Source organism: Vigna umbellata, chromosome 6 (genome assembly GCF_029865625.1).
Source record: "Vigna umbellata cultivar VRB3 chromosome 6, Vumbellata_1.0, whole genome shotgun sequence".
NCBI classification, from domain to species: Eukaryota; Viridiplantae; Streptophyta; class Magnoliopsida; order Fabales; family Fabaceae; genus Vigna; species Vigna umbellata.
In genome coordinates, this window is record NC_142170.1 from 15,679,881 (window position 1) to 15,700,058 (window position 20,178).

Below are 20,178 nucleotides of genomic sequence, written 5' to 3' on the forward strand. Positions count from 1 at the left end.
TCACTGTCACACGGCCTCATTAGGTATTGGAGTGAACATCATCAACTACCACCACGAAGCAAGCATTTCAAAACTCAATAGAATGGGTAATGAAACTTCAGAAATCCTTTTCTCAGTGAAAGAATCGGATGAACCACTTTCACCGCTGAATTACAGTCACATTCCAAATTTCCAATACCCAATTCTAAAATACTGATGAAAAAAAGATGAACCCCTCAATAATCTCAAAAGGACACTGCAAACAAGAAAATGAAAGAAAGCTTAACAGTGATCGGTTACTTTCAACGTGATTCATTGGAGATATGAAGGCCCACAGGCTACAAAGATTTTATGGTGAATGAATTAAAAATATGAAAATAATACAGGTAACATACTTTCAAAATTCAATATATAATACAAGGCTGAAAATTTCCAGTACAACAAATTGCTCGTGGTCACTTCGCGGGTTTCCAGGTCATGTTGAAAGCAGGTCGAAGGTTTTCTTGAACCCTTCCGAAATCCATGCTTCCTACGTTTTTGGTACAGAAAGTGGAACATTGACAAGTACCACACCTACTCTAAATATTTAGTCATTACCTGCACCAGATTCCACAAACATAGCATTAGAAAAGGCCTAACCATATATGTCAAATAAACACCAAACACAATCCTAACTAAGGTTCACTTTCTTATTAGCAAATAGCCTCAGGTAGAACTACCAATCATGGCTACACAAATCGAACATGATTAGATATCGAGTCAAAATTGATTGATGTGAAACTCCAAAAAAATGGACATCCTAATACCATATCCAGAGGATACACTGTATTAACCAAATGTGAGGCCCCCAAGCTTTTATTTCTACCAAGATCTTAAAGATTAAGAACAATTCATCGTATATTCTGCAAAGATCAATTATTAAATGGGCCTGATAAACAAACTACAATTGACAACATGATGTGTCATGTGACTAAATATACGGGTTCAACGACTTCGGGCTTGCAGAGGGAAAATTCAAGATACAATTGTTTGTGGGGCGGGGATGGGGAGGGGTGCTGTTCTATTTATCCAAAGATTTTGGAAAGAAATTCCCCTAGCTAGTTGAAAGATTCTAGAATTTTATCTTTTCAACAAAATCATCTCAAACTGATTAGGCAATAATGAATAATCATACCAGAGAATAAAATTATTATATACTAATCCGGATGTTACTTAAACTCGTCAGTAAGTAACCCTGTTCAGGAGAAATGTTGAACTGCCAAATCCACCCTTAGTATAACATGTTCTAACTAGAGAGATGACATGCTCTTAATCTGGAAGGGTCCGAGTTCTAATATCCAGATGTTCATATCGTGTAACAAGATATATAAGTATCTTGAGAAGGGGAAGAGAGAGGTACGCAAATACATAAAGTCAAAAAACAAATTAAGCAAGCTTGTTGTGCAAAGTTTTGTAAGCACAAAGAGAAATAGAGGAGATTCATCTATATTCTTCCTCTTTATATAATTATTGCAAACTATGCAGTATACTCCAAGTAACTCACCACTTTTAATAGGGTCATCATGTACAAAAAAACTGGCAGCAACTATAAGATAGCACAGCACAAGCATCAAGCCTTTAAAATAATTTGAGGTTCCTTCCTGCAAGTAAAAACAAATTAAAATGGTTGTCAAACACATTAATAATAGTGATGATAACATTCCATACAATGGAATGAAAAACTGATGCCTGACATGGATTCCAATGATATGTTTCTCTCTTTGTGATGTCATCTTAAAATCGACACATTTATAAAAGGTTATATTATTGAGATTTAATTGAATTTTTAGTTCCCATTATACAGGGTAATTTTCTTTTAGTCCCTGCCATTAACTCTGACTGCGACTATCTCATCACACAACACTTCAACAAATTATCAACTCAACAATTATGAAATCATTAAAAGTGTCACGTGAACATGATGTCATAGTCAAAGACTAAAACTAAAAATAAAAATTCATAATTTTGATTCATTTCAAAAGATGGATGTATGGTTGTTTGGAAGATTTATATAGAAGGATCGTTAACAAGAAGTTGACCTCTCTATCGCGGGCAACTTGTTTCCTCATCACAAAGTGGGAGGAACAATATGTCTGAGCTTGTATGCGTCTTCAAATGTTTATTTTTAAGACTTATTATTTCACACACAAATTTGCACAATTCAATTTAGACCTTAATTTTTTGTCTAACTTGTTTTACAAGATTTTAGAACCGATTCATCCACTTATTTTGATACTTCTATTTCAAATAACTAAAAACTGACATTGATAATTGCAAACAACTTTTCAAGTATATGAAAAAGTATATTTAGTTCACTGTAGTGAATTTTCGGTAGTTAAAATTATATTACATTAAGATGTCAAATTATAATCAACCAATTTAATGTAACATTTAAATATATTTTGTAAATCTCACTTTTTACTTTACTCTTTCAAAAATAAAGTATTTTTTTTTTGCTTACGATTTTTGTAATGTTTACTGGTTTAGCCCCTATAAACATTTCATTTTAAATTTTAGTTCTCACAAATAAAAGACCTTTTAGTTTAGTCCCAAAAAATATATCACTTTTATTTTAATCCCTAGTGATATCATATTGACATACCATAACAACAAATTTCAAATGTAGAGAAACACAATTCAAATACCACATACTGACGTATATCGAGAATATGCCCATCAAAATTTTATAAATTTCCAGGTCGTGTTTATTAAACAATTAACTAAGATACCAAGACCTCAGCCTTTAAAAGAATTAATATAGTCAATTATGGATTCAATTGGCAACTCTTTACTGTTTCTCTCTTTCTCTTCTGTTTTGGTAGAGTTAATTAATGTTTATCCTCTCTACCAAGTTGAATAATTATAATGTAATACAACTAGTAACATCTAATACATATGCTGATGTCTATCTGATGTGCATAATGCTCTGGAATTTGGTATTCACTCATACACACAAAGTTATTACTGATGCCTAATTTTAAATTACATTTCCTGAGCAATAATAAAGTGACAAGAATCAAATTAATTTTTATATCAGACAATGATGAAGAATTGTGTTAATTCTGAATTTCCTAAATCCCCATGGTCTCTCTTCAGCCACTTTTTATATTTCACTCTACAATAAATTAAAACATAGGATCTTAAGCTTGACTAAACACCTTTAAAAGAGATCTAGCTTCCGACCATCAATTGCTTATAAGTTGGGAAACAATAACAACCACTACCAACACAATTTACAGGTAAGAAATCAATACCTGCATCATAAATGCAACTACCAACACGGTGATAAAAAGCGTGGCAGTCTCAAAGAGTTGAAAATTCAAGTCCATTTCTTTTCCCATGCACCATCCAACAACCACACAGAAGGGGATCTGCAATTTTCAAGAAAACAAGAATCATTAACTATAGCAATGATCTACTAATTTAAAAAACATTATAAACTCTAGCCTATTTCTTTTAACAGATAGGTTATTCACGAAAAGATGCACTAAATGAATACTCCAAATAACCATTTAATAACAGTTCAAGGCCATACCACAAACATAGATATCTGTGTAGACGATCCTATGGCAACTCCAATAGTAATATCCTGAGGAGAGATTGAATCCATTAACAGATCAATAATATTCATAGAATGAAGAGTAAGCTTTGAAAGCCACTTACAAGCTTGTCCTTTACGGCAAACATGATGGCACTGGCATGTTCTGCAGCGTTGCCAACAATTGGAAGCAAGATGACAGAAATAAAAGCCATTGACATATTTAATGACTTAGATGCACCCTGTAAGAGACCAGAAATATTAGCGTTTGTCTGTCAACAAGGACAGGAAAAACAGATATTGTGACAGCACTTGATCCGGATAATTAGATTAGTACAAATAAGACTATAGGGCCAGTATAGTATATATCACCACTATTAAAAATCTTATTAGTGGATTGCAATATATCTCTTTTTACTTCTACCAAAAGTTCAATGCAGAATCGAAGGTTGTTATCCCTTGTGACTTGACCTGATCACATCACTGTTTCCATTGCATAGTTCCAAAAATAAGTAATTCCTTTTATGTTGAATCTAATTAGTACTAAGCCATTGCTTTTACTCCGTAATTTTTTAAGTTGTTATATTAAATAGTATTATAGTACTTAACTATGTTAAGAGCTGTTGAGATGAGCTCATTTGTCACATGACCTAAATATTATTAGTATAAATAATTATTAGTACAAATAACATTTTGTTTTTTAATTTGATATTTTGCTTTGACCAGGGAACTTCCGCAAAAATTGTGGTGAAACTAATCCCGCCAGGGCTGTCACAACTACTAAATAACAAGGAGAGCATCCCATGAATTACATGCTTTCGGGTTCAACTTGTTGGCAATAAGATTGACATTTAACGATTTTGCAGTTTTTCACTTGATTGTAAGTTTGGTTAAAGTTTGCCTGTGTTCAAAGAAAGGTAGTTGTAGGTGTGGGCTCATGATATAAACTTCTAGCTTAGCTCATGTAGTTGTTGGCAATAGCAGCTATCATTTTTAGAAAACTCCATTAGTCCTAATTCTTTAAAGCCACATTGGAAATGAAAAAAATGTTGATGTCAAAAGAATAGGAGTTGTTAAATTTGAAAAAAAAATCAAAGTGTGTTGAGTATGGGACAAATCCTAGAAAGGAATAACTCCTTATGTTTTAAAAACATGAGTTGCATCATATTTGCCCCTTTCAGATGTGAGTTATGTCCACTAAAATGAAAAACAAGATTTCCAACAGAATGGAAAGATAAAAAACATGCATTCTATTTTACATGAAGCTGCAGAATTGAAAAAAAAAAAATACCACTTGAGGAGAAATCAAGCCTCTTTGGCCAAAACAAATTTGAGGAGGAAGAGAAAGAGACAAACTCTTTGAAAATATTGGGACTCATTCAATATTTTTTCAGGGGTCAGGGAAGCTGCAACAATTATAGCCATCTCTTTGGCAAATACAGGAGACAAATCCTTAAATTGGAAAAACTTTGTCCGGATTATCATATTTCTTCATATCAAGACAACTTTCAGAGTCAGAGTACAATGTTGATAATGTTGTCGCAACTGCCATCGTTCAACTAATACCAAAAGCTAAGGTTCTTGAAGATAAAAAATTGATTAAGATGATTACAAGTATTTTGATCCAGGTGATACAACATTCCCTATCGTAAGGTAGTTTGAATTATAAATATATTAAAACTTTGTTTTGAGCTCGGTAGGTCCTTTTAAATCACCAACAACCCTCAGTATCTTATTCCAATTTAATCGTCCAAGTCGTATCTCTTGCGTGATATCTTCTGCATTAATTTCTCCATCATTTTGTAACATTGATCACATATAGTTAGATCCTAAGGTACATATCCAATTTACCTAAGACATTTTCCTCTCTTTTTTCCTGAAAACTACAATGCTTACATATGCTACCAAGTTGCTTAAGCACAAACCCTTCGGTTGCACTGTCTATCTCCAATGATCAAAATTATAATACAAGTCAGCTAGTTATCTACTATCCTGCTACAACCATTTTTAAGGGTGGCCAGTTCATGCCACTATTGAGTACTAGTGGTTGAAAGAGTGTAAGACCTTAAAACGCTCCATTTTGTTTCTTAGCTTTCTCTAGTTACCCGCATTCTACCACCAAGAACCATTATGTATTGGTTCAAAGTCTTTTGATTCACCTATGATTGCTTTAGAAATTTTTCTAACTTTCTTAAACATCTTTTTCAGAAGAAAATATACCTTTATTATAAATTACCTTCCTTCAATATTTTTTCTTAAAGGTCGTATGTTTATCACCCTTGAGCTGTCAGCACGTGATTCTTGGATTAGTAACTTAGTTTTCTATTTATGGCTCTATAAATGAACATCAAAGATCAAGACCTTATATTGCTTAGCAAGACTCTTTTTTCGAACCATCTTGCAAACTCTTGTTCTAGAGCACCTTTCCAAAAGATATCAACAAATAAAATGAAAGCATAATTGAGAAAAATATATAAACGGCTTAAACTAAAGATTCCAAGAGAATAGTCTTTGGTAGTGCAATCATAGTAATTAATGATCAAGAAGTTTTGAAATGATGTAGATATACCTCTATGGTATCTACAAGGTATCCAGACAATATAGACATCCATGCTGTCAAAATAGCAAGCCAGGCTATTGCCTCCCATTGAGTTAATTCAAGTTCTTCTTCCTCATCAGAATTTTCACCATCATCTCCTTCCTGCATTATAAGGCAAAAAGATTATATGCAAATGCACTGTTGAATGATATAGAAAAAAGCATTCAATAGGAACCAATTTACTCACGTAAATTCCTCTTTATTTCGAACAAAATGTAATGATTTAATATTCTGATCAACTTTAGAAAAAATAAAACCAATGTAAACACCGCCAGAGGAGTGAAAACACAAAAAGATAAAACTTTTTCTTTTTCTAATACATGCAAAAATAATGCACCCAGACTGACATCTATAAAAATGTGAAGCCACGTTCATGGTAAAGTAGCAGATCTTGGACAGGGGAGTCATCCCCCAACTTCTTATACTAATAAGATTTTCATAATACTCTCAAATACACTTTAAAGTTGTCTATTTTTAATTATTAACTATGAAGTACAAAGCAGGGACTCTTGCATGGACATCAACACTTAACACCACCAGGAAACAGCGTTCACACATGCACAAAGAGAGACTCTAATAAAATAATATAGCAATATATCTAAATTGATGGTATATTGTCACTTTTTTAAACCAACTTTGTATGTTTTTTTCTATTATAAATATTTGAAGTTGACTTAAAAGTTAAAAAAAATGAATATTCTTGAAAAACATTAGGTTTGGCAACCGGTGTTGGTTCAAGTGTTGTTGTGTAGACTTACAAGTGTCAAAGCCAATAAAAAATAAATTTTAATTGGAAACCTACCTAAAAGTGTTTCGTGTCTGCAATACGACACTTTGAACAAGAGAGATATTCCTGCTTTATAGACTATTAATGATTTTAAGTCGTTGAAAGAACATAGAGCATAACACTAATATCAGGTAAACTATAATTGAAGTTGTTTATGATTATTATTATTATTATTATAGAAAATCTTACATTAATATTTTACTTTAAATTTTATCTTTTGATAGCATTAGCTCTTTATGAATGATTTTAAACATTAATAACACTTTCCTCATGTTAAGCATTTTATTAACTAAGTACCTTTTCAAACTATTAACTATTTTGCCTTTATCAAACTAATTTTTTGTATAACCTTCGTATACTTGTCGTATACGAGGAAACTTATATAATGTGACTTAAATCTGTAAATATGTCTTGCACGTGGATTTTTCAAGCAATTTTTCATTATGAATTCTGTGATTTTTTTTTCTACACGGAATTTCAGCAAACTTTGCTAAGATTTTGTAGAAAAATATTATTTCCTTAAATATGTTGAAAATTTCACAAAACTTTTTTGCGTATTCATACAAATTTTGTTTTGTATAAAATACAAACTATTTTATTCAGTAGAAAAAAAAAAGAAATAGAAGTCTTAAAAAACAAACTTGGAAAGTGTTAATAATAAATTAAAAGATATTTTAATATCATAAAAAATTGATTAAGAATGTGGTTAATATTTGAATAGTATAATGAAATACTAAAAATCACCCATAAGGAGTGATATTATCATGACAGTTTCATTTAATTTAAACATTATAAACTTTATTATTTGACCCTTCCAATGTCTTTAGACATTATTATACAAGCTCTACCACTGCATATGCAAGTTGTAAAGGAAGTTCGGTCACCAATTAGATTTAAATACAGTCTGTTTTGATGAAACAAATAATGGCTGTGGCTGTGTTTCCCATTGTCTTCGGGAGTCTACCAATATTTGACTGAGGAGCTAAACCTCACACCATGCCAATGTAGTCATCTCTCCCAGTTCTTCATTTTTCAAAATATTTTCCACTCACTCTTTTGGTAAAATGCTTAATTAAATAAAATATTTTAATCTAACAGTTGAAACAAAACACGTTTCTTTCTTATGGTGTGTCTGTGTGTGTGCCTCTATATATATATATATATATATATATATATATATATAGTGTGTATATATATATATATATATATGTATATATATATATATGTATATATTATATATATGTATATATATATGTATATATTTCAACCACCAAGGGTCTACTGGCAAAATGGTGACTGGTAAAGTGTAACACCACTTACACAGGAAAACGACAATGACCGGATGATTAACTAAACGACCATAGTTGTGACAACTAACAGGTGGTAAACACATTTATCTCCTCAAATAGTTGAAAACTCAAAATATCTAATTGCAACTATGCAGCGTACTCTCCAACGAGAAATAAAATGAAAACAAAACGTGGATGGGTTTCACCCCAACCACATCACATGGTGCATGTCATGGTAATTATACATCATAAACATCAAGAAAAAGCTACAAAAGAACTGACCTCATTAACTGGAGTATAAACATTTTGCTGACTTCTAAGTTGAAAGAAAAGGTAGCTTGCATATGCCAGCAGCATTATGCAGCTGCTAAATCTTGATAGAGACAACACTGACTTCCCTTCATGAACTTCTGAGTGAGTAAAGTAAAGCACAGCAGGAAACAGAATTCCCATTACAGCCATCAAGAGTAACCCAGAATTGACAATGGCAGCTGCCTGTTGCAGGGGCAAACTACAGTGTAAAGTCTGTAACGGAAGGAGGACAAAAACGCAAAGAGACAATTACATGCACTAATTTCCACTAAGATCATGAAATGTACCTTATCAAAAACCTGTACTTTTTTGTAGTGGGCAATGCCACCAGTAAAGAAAGCACAGCCAAGAACCAGAAGCATATTTGACAGGATAGAACCGAGTAAAGATTGCTGCACAACCCTTATCATATTGCTTTTCAATGCGTAAATGGATATAATCATTTCAGTTGCATTGCCAAATGTGGCATTAAGCAGACCCCCAACTGCGCATACCAACAGAAGTCAATTCAATTGACCCGTATTCCATGTACTTCGATACAAGCTTACACGCATACAAGGAACAAGTAGAATAAAGGATGCGTTACTTTGCGTTACTCGTTCTCAACAAACAGTGTTTCATGTCATCAATCAATCACAAACCAAGACTAGTTACTGAACATAGTGAGAAGGTCAAGTAAGATAGACTAGGGTCCTGCAGTACTAATGACCAAAAAGCAACCTTAGCTTAGATGACACATACAACACTAGTTACTATAAAAGGTAGAGCTATACCTGTTGGTCCCGTAAAGAAGGCAAGCTGCCTGGATCAAGGATTGGGAAATCGAGCATGTTAGCGATAGATTAGAGAGGAGAGGAAGTAAACGGGATTAGATTAGCATAGATTTGAGTAGACGCGTAAGACTTACTCGGTGGTATAACCGAGACGTTCGGCCAAAGGAGTAATACCCAATAACGTGAAGAAGAAGACCCATCCTTGGTGTCCGGTGAGATAATGCAGTAGAATAGCGAAAGGACCAAACGGAAGCAAGATGTTGATCTTGGCCTTAATTAAGACGAAATATATACTCCTGCTGATGCGTCTAATGTTGAAGGCGGAGGAGCTCCGTAAATCGACAACGGTGGTCTCGAAATTGAAGGGGCGGACTTTGGAGGCGGATGTGGAAGAAGCGAAGGGAGTGTGGTCGTCGTCATCGTTAAGGTTGTCGAAAGGATCGCGCTCTACCTTTTCCTCGAGCGAACCCATCTGCAAAGCAGAGAAGATGATAGCACAGATCCAGCAAGATACGAAAGGATGACAGAACTGAGCTGCAGAGCTTAGGGTCAAATCTAGAGATGTAGATGTGATGATGAGTAAGGAAGAAGAAGCAGAAGACCAAACTCAGAACTGAGAACGACGATGTGATAGCACACCATTCAAATCAAATCATTTCCTGTTCGCGTTCGATGGCCGGCAACTACGCTCTGTCTGGCAAGTCACCAGTCACACCTCCGAACCTTCTGCGAAATCTCCTCTATATCTCTCTCTCTCTATCTTTCTTTCTCTCTCCTCGTTAAAATTAAAATTATTTATTATTTATATATTTCCATGCCCAATCTCAATGTCTTTCGTTTTTCCTCCCGCCTCCACGTGTCTTTCATCCTTAAATAAATATCAAAACTTTCTCAAATACCATATTTATCTGCTTTTCGTAAAAAACCAACAAAATGTAATAAATAAATAAACTATATTTCAAGTACTGTGTGAAGTTTCTATCAACTTAATTGATCTGAAAAGTTAACTTTTGTACTTTGACGGTAGGTCACGGAGGGATGAAATTTACTGTGTATAAGCAGTAAATCATATTTTAACTGATGGTAATTTTTTATTTTGTTTTCACATTTTATTAATATTAATTTAATATTTTACTGGTTCATTTAAATTTTCTTACAGCGTGGTGGAATTTTAAACAGGATTTAGGTTTTCAAAGTAGTCGGTTGCGTAAAGAGATATGAATTACAAGCAGCGTAGAAAAAAATGTCTAATCTAAATAATATAGTTGTTTAGAAAATGGTGTTTACAAAATGTATACAAGTATTTTTGACTTTTCATACGAGTTATATTTTTCTCCTTAGACCATCTTAAAATCGTTTAAGATATAATCAGATAGTAAATAAAATAATTATCTCAAGAATTTAAACTTTCTGATTTGATACGTTTATGGAAAACTGGTAACCTCTGTTAACTGGGTAAACAGAAATTAAATCAAACGATATATGTTTTAAGCCATTTGAACCTTGTCAATGGAAGACAATATTACCACATTATATTATTTATTTTTAAGGTTTATGAGGTAGAATTCCATTCAATAAAAATTATTGATCTATTTATACTCGACTATGTTTTATATTTGATCTTATTATGATACATCACCAATCATAAAAATCAATAATTAAGCATATTCATAATGATAATGATATTTGAAGTTGAAGTCACTAACTAATATCACGACACCTTAGGTATGATTTCAATTCAGCGCATTATTTTTAATGTAAATCACCGCAAGATTTTACAACTTTAGTTAGTTGAGTAACCAACTTTACATTAAACATAAATTATTTTACATTATAACGACTTTAATTTCAGATTAATTTTTGATTAATTAAAATTAATATAATTAAAATTGCCAAACCTAGAAGTTAAGAACGCCTTCAATATTATTAACAAATCGGAAATATATTCCCTACAAGTTAAGAACGAAGATTTCAATATTACTAACAAATCGGACATACATCCCACAAAAAAAAAAAGCCATGACCACAGGCCAGTAATTATATATATTTTTCCAACATGCCAAAATAACAACTAATTCCAAATTAATATACCTTGACTAATAACTACGTTACAGATAAATGGTTCTACCTTTCATGGTAAAAGTCTTTCCCTTCCGGCAACCACCTTGGCCGAGGAAATTTCATTCCACAAGCTTCGGCGACTTCCAAGAGACTAAAATTACTGAGATCTTTCTCTTTTTCATTTTTAGAGCGTAAGAAAGCTCTATAAATTTCAAGCACTTCTTCCTCTGTCTTCTCCATTTCAGAATCTTCCACAACACCTTTGGAAAGATCTCGCGTGACAGCATCGACATTCACGGTGTGATTAAGTGTGCAAGGGTCGTGGCATTCGGTGGTGGGCGTCGGGTCGCTAGCGCAGAAGGAGGGTAGCGGGCTGTTCTGCGATGGTGTGTGGAAAACTTCCATGGGAATGGGAGAGTCCACGGCAGCAGATGAGGGCGAGGGGGAACGATGACTGTGTGCTCCAACAACAGAAACATCGCGTAAGATTTGTTCCTGCGACTCAGAAATATGGGCAAGATCAAAAAGAAAATCGAAGGGATCCTTCTTTGAAGAGTTGGAATTCGCCATTTTTTTGTTAGAATTAGTAGTACTGGGGCTCTTCACACGCGATTAAGATTTTACACAGCAACAATACCAACGTAAAACATTTATATGCTATATTTTTACCCTATGCGGTAACCCAATCGACTAATGGGAGTTACTCCCTCCAGCCAAGCCAAAGTATTTTTTACCTCTCTCTGTTATTTTCTTTTATTTCAAAAATATTTTATATTTATTTACAATTTTCTTTTATTTCTAAAATACCTTACATCTTTTTATTATCCTTAACAATTTTTCTCTTTTTCTCTCTCAACTAATAAAGCATTCATATAGCTTAAATTTAAACTTGTGATATATTACAAAATATAAAATTCAGAAAAAACTTCAATATTAGTACTTCTACCACTTCCATTTTGTAACTTAAAAAGATAAATACAAATACAAAATAATAAACATAATAATATTAATAGTAAATAGTATATTATTATTATTTACTAATTTTATAATGACGAAATAACTGAATAAATTTCAAATCTTTAACAAATAACTTTTCTTTTATATTTTAAATATTTAATAATATTTTTATATTATTTATCTAATAAATTAAATAATTTATTCAAAATATTTGAATCAAACATGTCGGTAAGTTAAAACATAATATAATATTAAAAATTATAGATATAAATATAAAAAAACACACACATATATAAACATTTTTTTAGAAATTTAGAACAAAATTTTACCATTTATTAAGTAATTTGAAGAAAAAATATATATTGAACCGTGAAAATAAGATTGAATCAAACTTATTTAAGAAAAAGTGTAAACAAAATTTTGCAATATATCACAAGCTTAAATCTGAGCCATGTGAATGCTCCATTAATGTGGAGGTGTATGGTATTTTTTGAATAAAAGAAAATAGTGGAGAATTGTAGAGTATTTTTGGAATAAAAGAAAATACTGGAGAGATGTAGGAGCACTTGGGATGGTGGAGGGAGCAACACCCTCGACTAATATATTTGAATTTCAAAATGGACTCTCCTATCCATAAGTTTAAAAATTCATGAGAATGATATTTTATTGATCGTGATTATTATTATTGATTATAGAATAATTTTAAACTAATAAGATAATAACACATAAATAATATTAAAATATTGTGAAAAAAGATCATTATCATAAATAAACCTTCATCATTATCTGAGTGTTGTGACGCTTTTAACCTTGAAGAATTGAACCTGAAGGGTTTTTTTTTTCCATCGAGAAATACCAAGTCTCTACACTTGGCTGTGTTCGTATAGAGGGATTTACTGTTAAGAAAGAAGGATATGCAAGTGACATGTTGTTTGTTTGCAACGATTTGAGAGTAATTACGAGCATAGATTTGCGGGACTGAAGAGAGATTCTATCTTCGCAGAGAAGAGGAGATTTGCAGGTAAAGAATGAAATTTTACAATATTATCCTTTCTCGTGGCTTTGCACATAAAACTATTCATTTATAAGATAACTTCTATGATTGCTCAAAATAATGATGAGATGCAAGAAACTGAGACTCACTCCTTATACATCATTATTATATACAACTAATAATAGTAATAATAATAATAATTATAATACAATTTATTTTCATCTAAAAATTTATTTTTCTTTTTCTTTCTTTTTTTACAATATTAAAATTAATTTTAATTTTTTACTTTTTATAAACTCTTTTACAATTAAATATAACATTAACAATTATCATTTTATATTACATTAATAACTAAGGACATTTTGATAATCTTCAATTTCTATAAATTAAACAAAATTTGTTTATCTGCCACATCAATCAAATTCTACAAAATTCTCACAAACTTTACTTCCAAATTCACTCTCAATTATCCACAAATAAATTCAAAAAAACAACAAAAAAATTACCCTCAAATTCACTTAAATCCATTCAAATCATCTCCCCCAAATCACTATAACACAATCTTAAAAGACTATAAGTCTAATTCGAAATTCAGTTTGAAACCCCCTAACGAAATAAATTCTAATTTTGTTCCATCTAATTTCATCAGATTCACTACTCCTAATTATAAGGTGGACTATAAATATTTCTAAATCTATAAATTTAATTGAATATTTATAACTTAAATTTCTCTCCAGTTTTTTACTAAAATAGAACTAAATTATATACTCGAAATTATCGAGATTGAAGACAATCATTTGGCCATGGATACGCGGCACCTACTTGAAGATTCTCTCCTGTTGACAATAATCATGATAATTTGAATCGTGTTGCGTGCGAGTGATTACAATATTTTGAATTTTCCAGATAAAATAATTATTATATATGTATTATAACAATAAGTAGATTATAATTTGGACAGGACATAATTAACTTAATTATGCTAAATTATAGATTATTTATATTATATTGTACTATAAAAATTAAATTGGTTTTATTAAAAACTGAATCATACTGCTTTATGGTTCAATTTAAAAAAATTAAATTTTTGAATTAGTAGTTCAGTTAACTAGTTAACTGCTTCAAATAAATGAGCTTTACAAGGTGACCAAAACTGCTTCAAATAAATGAGCTTTACAACGAGGCAAACATATCAAACGCAAACATAAGAAAAACACACTTCTATCATAACTCAAATAAATGAACTATTTATTTTCTTATTAAATAAAAGTTATTGAAAAGTGTTTTTGAATAAACAAATATCCTAAATTAAATTTCTAAAATTACAATTTTAAGTGTTAGTTTAACAAAAAAATACGTTAAGAATTTAAATTAATTTTCAAAACTTATTTTGAAATAATTTTAAGACAAAAAAGAAAAGACACATTTACTATTTACAAATTGGTATGAATTATTTTTTTCTAATAAAACATGTAACTTAGTCATTTGTATGAATTTATATTTGTATATCATACTTTTCATAATTATATATCATACTAATTTATTATTATTTTTCATTTAAGTATTTATTTTTAATAAAAATTATTATATTATTGCAATTTATAAATGGATAGATTTTGTTAAGGTTTTTCTGATAATTTTTTTATGTAACTTATGCAATTAAATTTTATTTAAGTTTTTTATGTAACTTATGCAATTAAATTTTATTTAAGTTTTTAGTATTATAAAGCAAGCAGTTAACTGGTTAACTGAAGCAGTAACTGCAGATATAAAATTCAGTTTTTTAAATTGAACTGCAAAACAGTATAATTCAGTTTTTAATAAAAATAGTTTAGTTTTTATAGTACACAGTATAATTCAGTTTTTAATAAAAATAGTTTAGTTTTTATAGTACAGATTAGGTTAATTATGTCCAACCCTAATTATGATAACAAAAATAAAATAAATAAATAATTCCTTGTTCTTTACAGGCACTTTCTTCTTCCAAATCTATAAGTTTCTTTCTGTGCCTCATAAAAAAGCATTTCCTTTTATCTTTTTCTGAATTATAAAATCTTAAAATAAAATATAACTTTCAGATTATAATCCATTTTTTTTAAAGAAAAAGTGATCTTTTATTTTATATAAAAGAGTCGGATTACATAATTAAAAAGAGCAAAATAGAAATATTATTTATATGGAGAGGTTTTGGAAGTGAGGAACAAACTACCTTCTTTTCATTGGATAAAATTTAACAGGCCATAATATTTTGGGTTGGAATCCTCTAAACACAATGAAGCTAACAACTACACTACTTTTATGCAGAATACGTAAATTCTACCGTTAAAACAATAAAGAAAATTTTTCTCATCGATGATGATGATGGGCGATAAAGAAAACACAACCTAAAATATATTAAAAACTAAATGACGTTACAAGTATAATCATCTTATTTTAGAGAATAAAAATATAAACTAAATAATAATATTCTTTTGTATATTATAAATGAAGTTTAATTCACCATATATAAATAGGACTGTGACAAAGAGTATAGCCGCTACTTTTGATTTTACTAATTTCTTTTAATTTAACTCTTTCAGACAGAATGGAATTTATGTTTTTTTCCTCTAATTTCTCACGAAAACTTCAACTAGTAGATGCATTATTATGCTAAAATGTTGTGATTACATCACCAAAATACTTACACGAATTCATTGACTATGGTCCAGCTAGGTGCCAATTGAAAACTTAGGTTCGGTTAGGTACCAATGTAAGGCCCACGAATGGCCACTGATGGACCATATGAATATCTCCATTCTCCACAACATAAGCATCTATCCTGCTCAACCCCGTTTTCTAGAGTACAAAATTTGCAAGACCAAACTTTGAACTTGGAAACACCTTTCTGCATTTCTGTTCCACAGGCTTCACATACCAATGCTAATGGCTGCAATACACCAGATCACCACCACAAATAATTCTAGCCAATGCATGCAAGAGCATTTTTCCAATCACATTTAAAATTGTCAAATAATAGCATTATTATTAATAACACAAAAGACCTCAACAGACACATTTTAGTCCATGCGCAGTGAGTTAACATAATATAACCAACAAACACTAGATCAATGTGTTTTTGGGAAGTTTGGGGGTGCTACAAAGCATACAAACTCCTCTGTAACGCTCACGCATTTTTCAGATAATCTCAACTTAATATGCTTTTCAAAGTTGGGTACATAGTTGCCTAGGTACAATTTCTCCAAGTGTACAGGTTTAAACATTATTAACCAGATTCTTATAGTTATAAAATGACTATAGAAATCAAGTGATGCCACATGTTGATCAATGCAGATTGAAATAACGGTTTAAAATTAAAGGCACAAGTGAAAATGGTAGAGCCTTACCTAATCATCCCTACAATCAAAATAGCAGGCTATATACATAGGTTAATCAGTAAACAAATTGACACTGACCTTTGTGTACAACATATATTGTTTTCTTTATGCCAAAACATCGTGTACACATCTAACAACCTACTTCATCAATATGGTAGAATGAACTTTAATTCCATGAATCAAGTTTGGCCTCCAGCAAGACAACTTGAAAAATTGAAGAGCTTATGAAATTAGTGTCTAGGCACTATTGAATGATCCTTTTCATTCTGCTAGGCATGCTGATGTTGGATGGGAGGGCACATATTGGAAATTTTCAAGTTAATGAGATTATTGTTTTCGTGGTTGAATACTGTAATGAAATAGAACATCGTACATACATAATTTAATATTAAATGAAATCAAAACGAGAACTACTTTATACAATCTATCAATTCATTATTAAATTGTACCTTATTTATCAAAGTGCAAGTGTTGCACTGCCATTTTGCTCCCTCAAATGTTTCCTTGGCTGTTGCGGATTGGATAGCTGAAGTTTGAATAGATCTTGCAGAGGCTTCCCTAGAACTTGTATTCTCCCTTCTTTGAGGCTCACTCCTTTGAGACTTTGACCCACACCACTTGTCATCGTGCAGTCTCCTTTCAGCAGCCATGGCAGCAGCTTGTATTGGACTCAGAGAAGACTTAATATTTGTATCACCACCTAAATACTGAGGTCCTGAAGGAAGCAAAGCGCTATGACGTGCTCTGCTTTCAGCAGCTGCCAATGCAGTCTGGCGAAGTGATGACAAAGGTGCTTGCTGGGAGGATCCACCTAGACGTCTTCCATAAAGCTCAAATCCTTTCCCAGTGTTATTAATCCCTTTGACCATCAGTTCTTCACATTCCTACAGCAGAAAATAGGGTTTTAACTAAAGATACTAATTATCTATGACCAATGCCAATAAGGATGTGCGTATATATACAAAGATAGCAAGTCGGCAGAAATAATATATTCATAAACTATTATCAGCACATCATGTGAAAATAAGGATTCCACTTTTTATATAGGCAATGTAATCTTATGAGTCTTCCTTTTAAATTTCATCAATACATGAAATATTCAATTAGGTAAACTACTTAAAGAGATGGGTGCATATCTACCAGGATAACTTTGTGTGAACCATAAATTTATGCTAAATTTTAGAACTAATGGACTACAAATATAAATTGATAGAGAGCAACACATCATTACCCTTCTGATTTCATCCAAAAGGTTATAAAACTGAGCATTATGGGGACCATGTTCATTATGGCAAAGCTCGTGCAACATGGTGTCGAGAATCTGCTCATATGGGAAGAAATCCCAATCGCAGTTTGGCCTCCGCAATCTAATCTTTATTTCTGCACCCGGTCCTATATTTAACCCTAAAAGTGACGGATTGGCAGGGCTGCACACCAAAGTATTAGACGACTGATACTAACACAAGAACATAGCATTTAGAAAAGTAAAACGATGTGAATTCATTAATCAAGTACCAGAATTCAGAAAGAACATTGACTTTCCATTTCCTTTTTCGCATTATCGGTTGAACCTGCTTAGCTACCTTTTCAAGAATCTTCCTTGCTTCATCTTCTCCGATTCCTTTTAGCGGCTTGATTTCCCAGACTTTGTTAAGATCATTAAGATCCATGCTAGCATAAGAAAGAGGCTCCTAAGCTTTGGTTGGTTCAATTCTTACGCTCTTTTGATCCTTGTTACTCTTATCTCTAACATCTTCCAAACACAAAAATTAATTAAATATAGATAATTATGTCTATTTCAATGATTGAAATTTTAAATTTTGAACGAAAACTCTTATCTCTGACACCGCTTAATTTTTTAATTGATTAGTCGGATGTGTAGTGTATGGTTGGATTGCAAATTAATTTTGAATTGATTATTCGAATTATAGATTCATATTAAATTTATTTTTTTTTAATTTCAATTTTAATTTTGAACAAATTAAATAAACATATTAAATCCTAAAAATAATAATTATTTTTAAACTAATTTATAATTTTAGTAAAAAAAGTATCATTTCAAAAAAAAATTAAATACATTTGTCTTTGATTAAGAAATATAAAAATATTATAATTATTTTTTATTGTCTTTGATCTTTAATTTTTTATTTGATGAAATTTTTTTAGATGATTTTTATTATCTTTTAACGTATTTTTTTTTTAATATTATTTTTCATTTACTTATTTTATTATACCTTTAATTATATTACTCTTCATACCACTTTATTCAATAATATATCAAATTATTTTTAAATGTTGATAATTTTCATTTTTTTTAATATTTTGATTATTTTGATGATATAAATTTGGATAGCTTTTTATATAATTCTATGTACTATAATTCGTTTTTATAAGAATATTTTATTACATATTTCATTTACTATAATATAATAAATCATTATCATAAACACTTTTTATCAACATCAAACATTGAAATTTAAAACATAAAATATTTATATTTAAACTCGAAATATTATTATTTTAATTTTATTATTTATTTATTTCGTTCTAAAATTTTAAAAGAAAATAGAGTTATACAAATATAATATTTGTTTTAATATTTGACATCATAAAGAAAAAAAATTATATTGCTTTAATATTAAATATTTTGATAATGTTATGATGTTTTGGGCGTGATTTTTATTTTTGTCATAATTTTTTTAAAAAATAAAATAATAAGTATAAATACGAGTATATCGATATATCTATCTCGTATTTAATAAAAATGAAGACAATTATGTAATAGAAATGACATGAGTAAAAAATTATATATTATTGCAGATAATGATAATTTTTTATTACGAACAGACAGAGTAATAAAACCCGCACTGATCCCGATGTCACCCGTAAATCTAACTTGACGGCCTCATAATGATTTCAGATAGGTTGATTAAATTTAATTTTGTCTCTTAATTACACCATTAATTCTTCAATGCTATATTCCAAAATAGAAAAAGAGAAAAAAAACAATTTTTCTGACATTTTAAGGGTATAAAACTGCTTCATCATTAATGCTTGTCACCTCATCTACCTACTTTTTCATGCCTTTTTTATTTATATGTACTTTTTTTTATAGTTATTATATATTAAATTTATCTTTCGATAAACAATGTTGCATCTGAACAAAACGATTCATCTCTATCAATGTACCTGCTAATGGAAAGATATGTTTAAATCCTCCCTTCTGTATGATAAATATTCATATTAGTTTCTAATAACAAAAAAATATAGTTTAAAAATAAAAGACTAATTCTATTAATCATATTTAAAATTTACTAATTATTAAAATAACTGAAAACATATTTAATTATTTAATAGTAATTATCATATGTGTTTATTAAAAAATTAATAATAATATCATTTTTCTCTCTAATTAATACACTCTAATAATTACTAAAAGTGAAAAAAATTAACAACTACTTCAAATATTTAACAAA

General features: G+C 30.5%; 2 protein-coding genes across 5 annotated transcripts; both read right to left on the reverse strand.

Annotated features, from left to right (window-relative positions):
* Positions 1 to 250: 250 nt before the first annotated feature.
* Positions 251 to 10,091, reverse strand: LOC124843280 (vacuolar cation/proton exchanger 2-like). 3 transcript variants are annotated; one of them, XM_088092670.1, is made up of 11 exons: positions 9,956 to 10,091; positions 9,451 to 9,788; positions 9,317 to 9,345; positions 8,831 to 9,027; positions 8,514 to 8,726; positions 6,126 to 6,257; positions 3,682 to 3,798; positions 3,554 to 3,607; positions 3,273 to 3,389; positions 1,523 to 1,619; positions 251 to 576 (listed from the first exon to the last, which is right to left on the reverse strand). In XM_088092670.1, exons 1-11 carry the CDS (start codon positions 9,956 to 9,958, stop codon positions 566 to 568), a joined length of 1,308 nt encoding a protein of 435 aa, XP_087948796.1. In that variant the 5' UTR covers positions 9,959 to 10,091; the 3' UTR covers positions 251 to 565. The 3 variants fall into 3 exon arrangements, with proteins under 3 accessions (XP_087948796.1, XP_087948797.1, XP_047175938.1); XM_088092671.1 differs by having other exon boundaries at positions 9,924 to 10,091; XM_047319982.2 differs by having other exon boundaries at positions 9,451 to 10,091.
* Positions 10,092 to 15,777: 5,686 nt separating this feature from the next.
* On the reverse strand, positions 15,778 to 18,467 carry LOC124843281 (DNA-dependent metalloprotease WSS1). 2 transcript variants are annotated; one of them, XM_047319985.2, is made up of 4 exons: positions 18,218 to 18,465; positions 17,934 to 18,129; positions 17,152 to 17,586; positions 15,778 to 16,254 (listed from the first exon to the last, which is right to left on the reverse strand). In XM_047319985.2, exons 1-4 carry the CDS (start codon positions 18,370 to 18,372, stop codon positions 16,066 to 16,068), a joined length of 975 nt encoding a protein of 324 aa, XP_047175941.1. In that variant the 5' UTR covers positions 18,373 to 18,465; the 3' UTR covers positions 15,778 to 16,065. The 2 variants fall into 2 exon arrangements, with proteins under 2 accessions (XP_047175941.1, XP_087948428.1); XM_088092302.1 differs by having other exon boundaries at positions 16,112 to 16,287; positions 18,218 to 18,467.
* Positions 18,468 to 20,178: the final 1,711 nt, after the last annotated feature.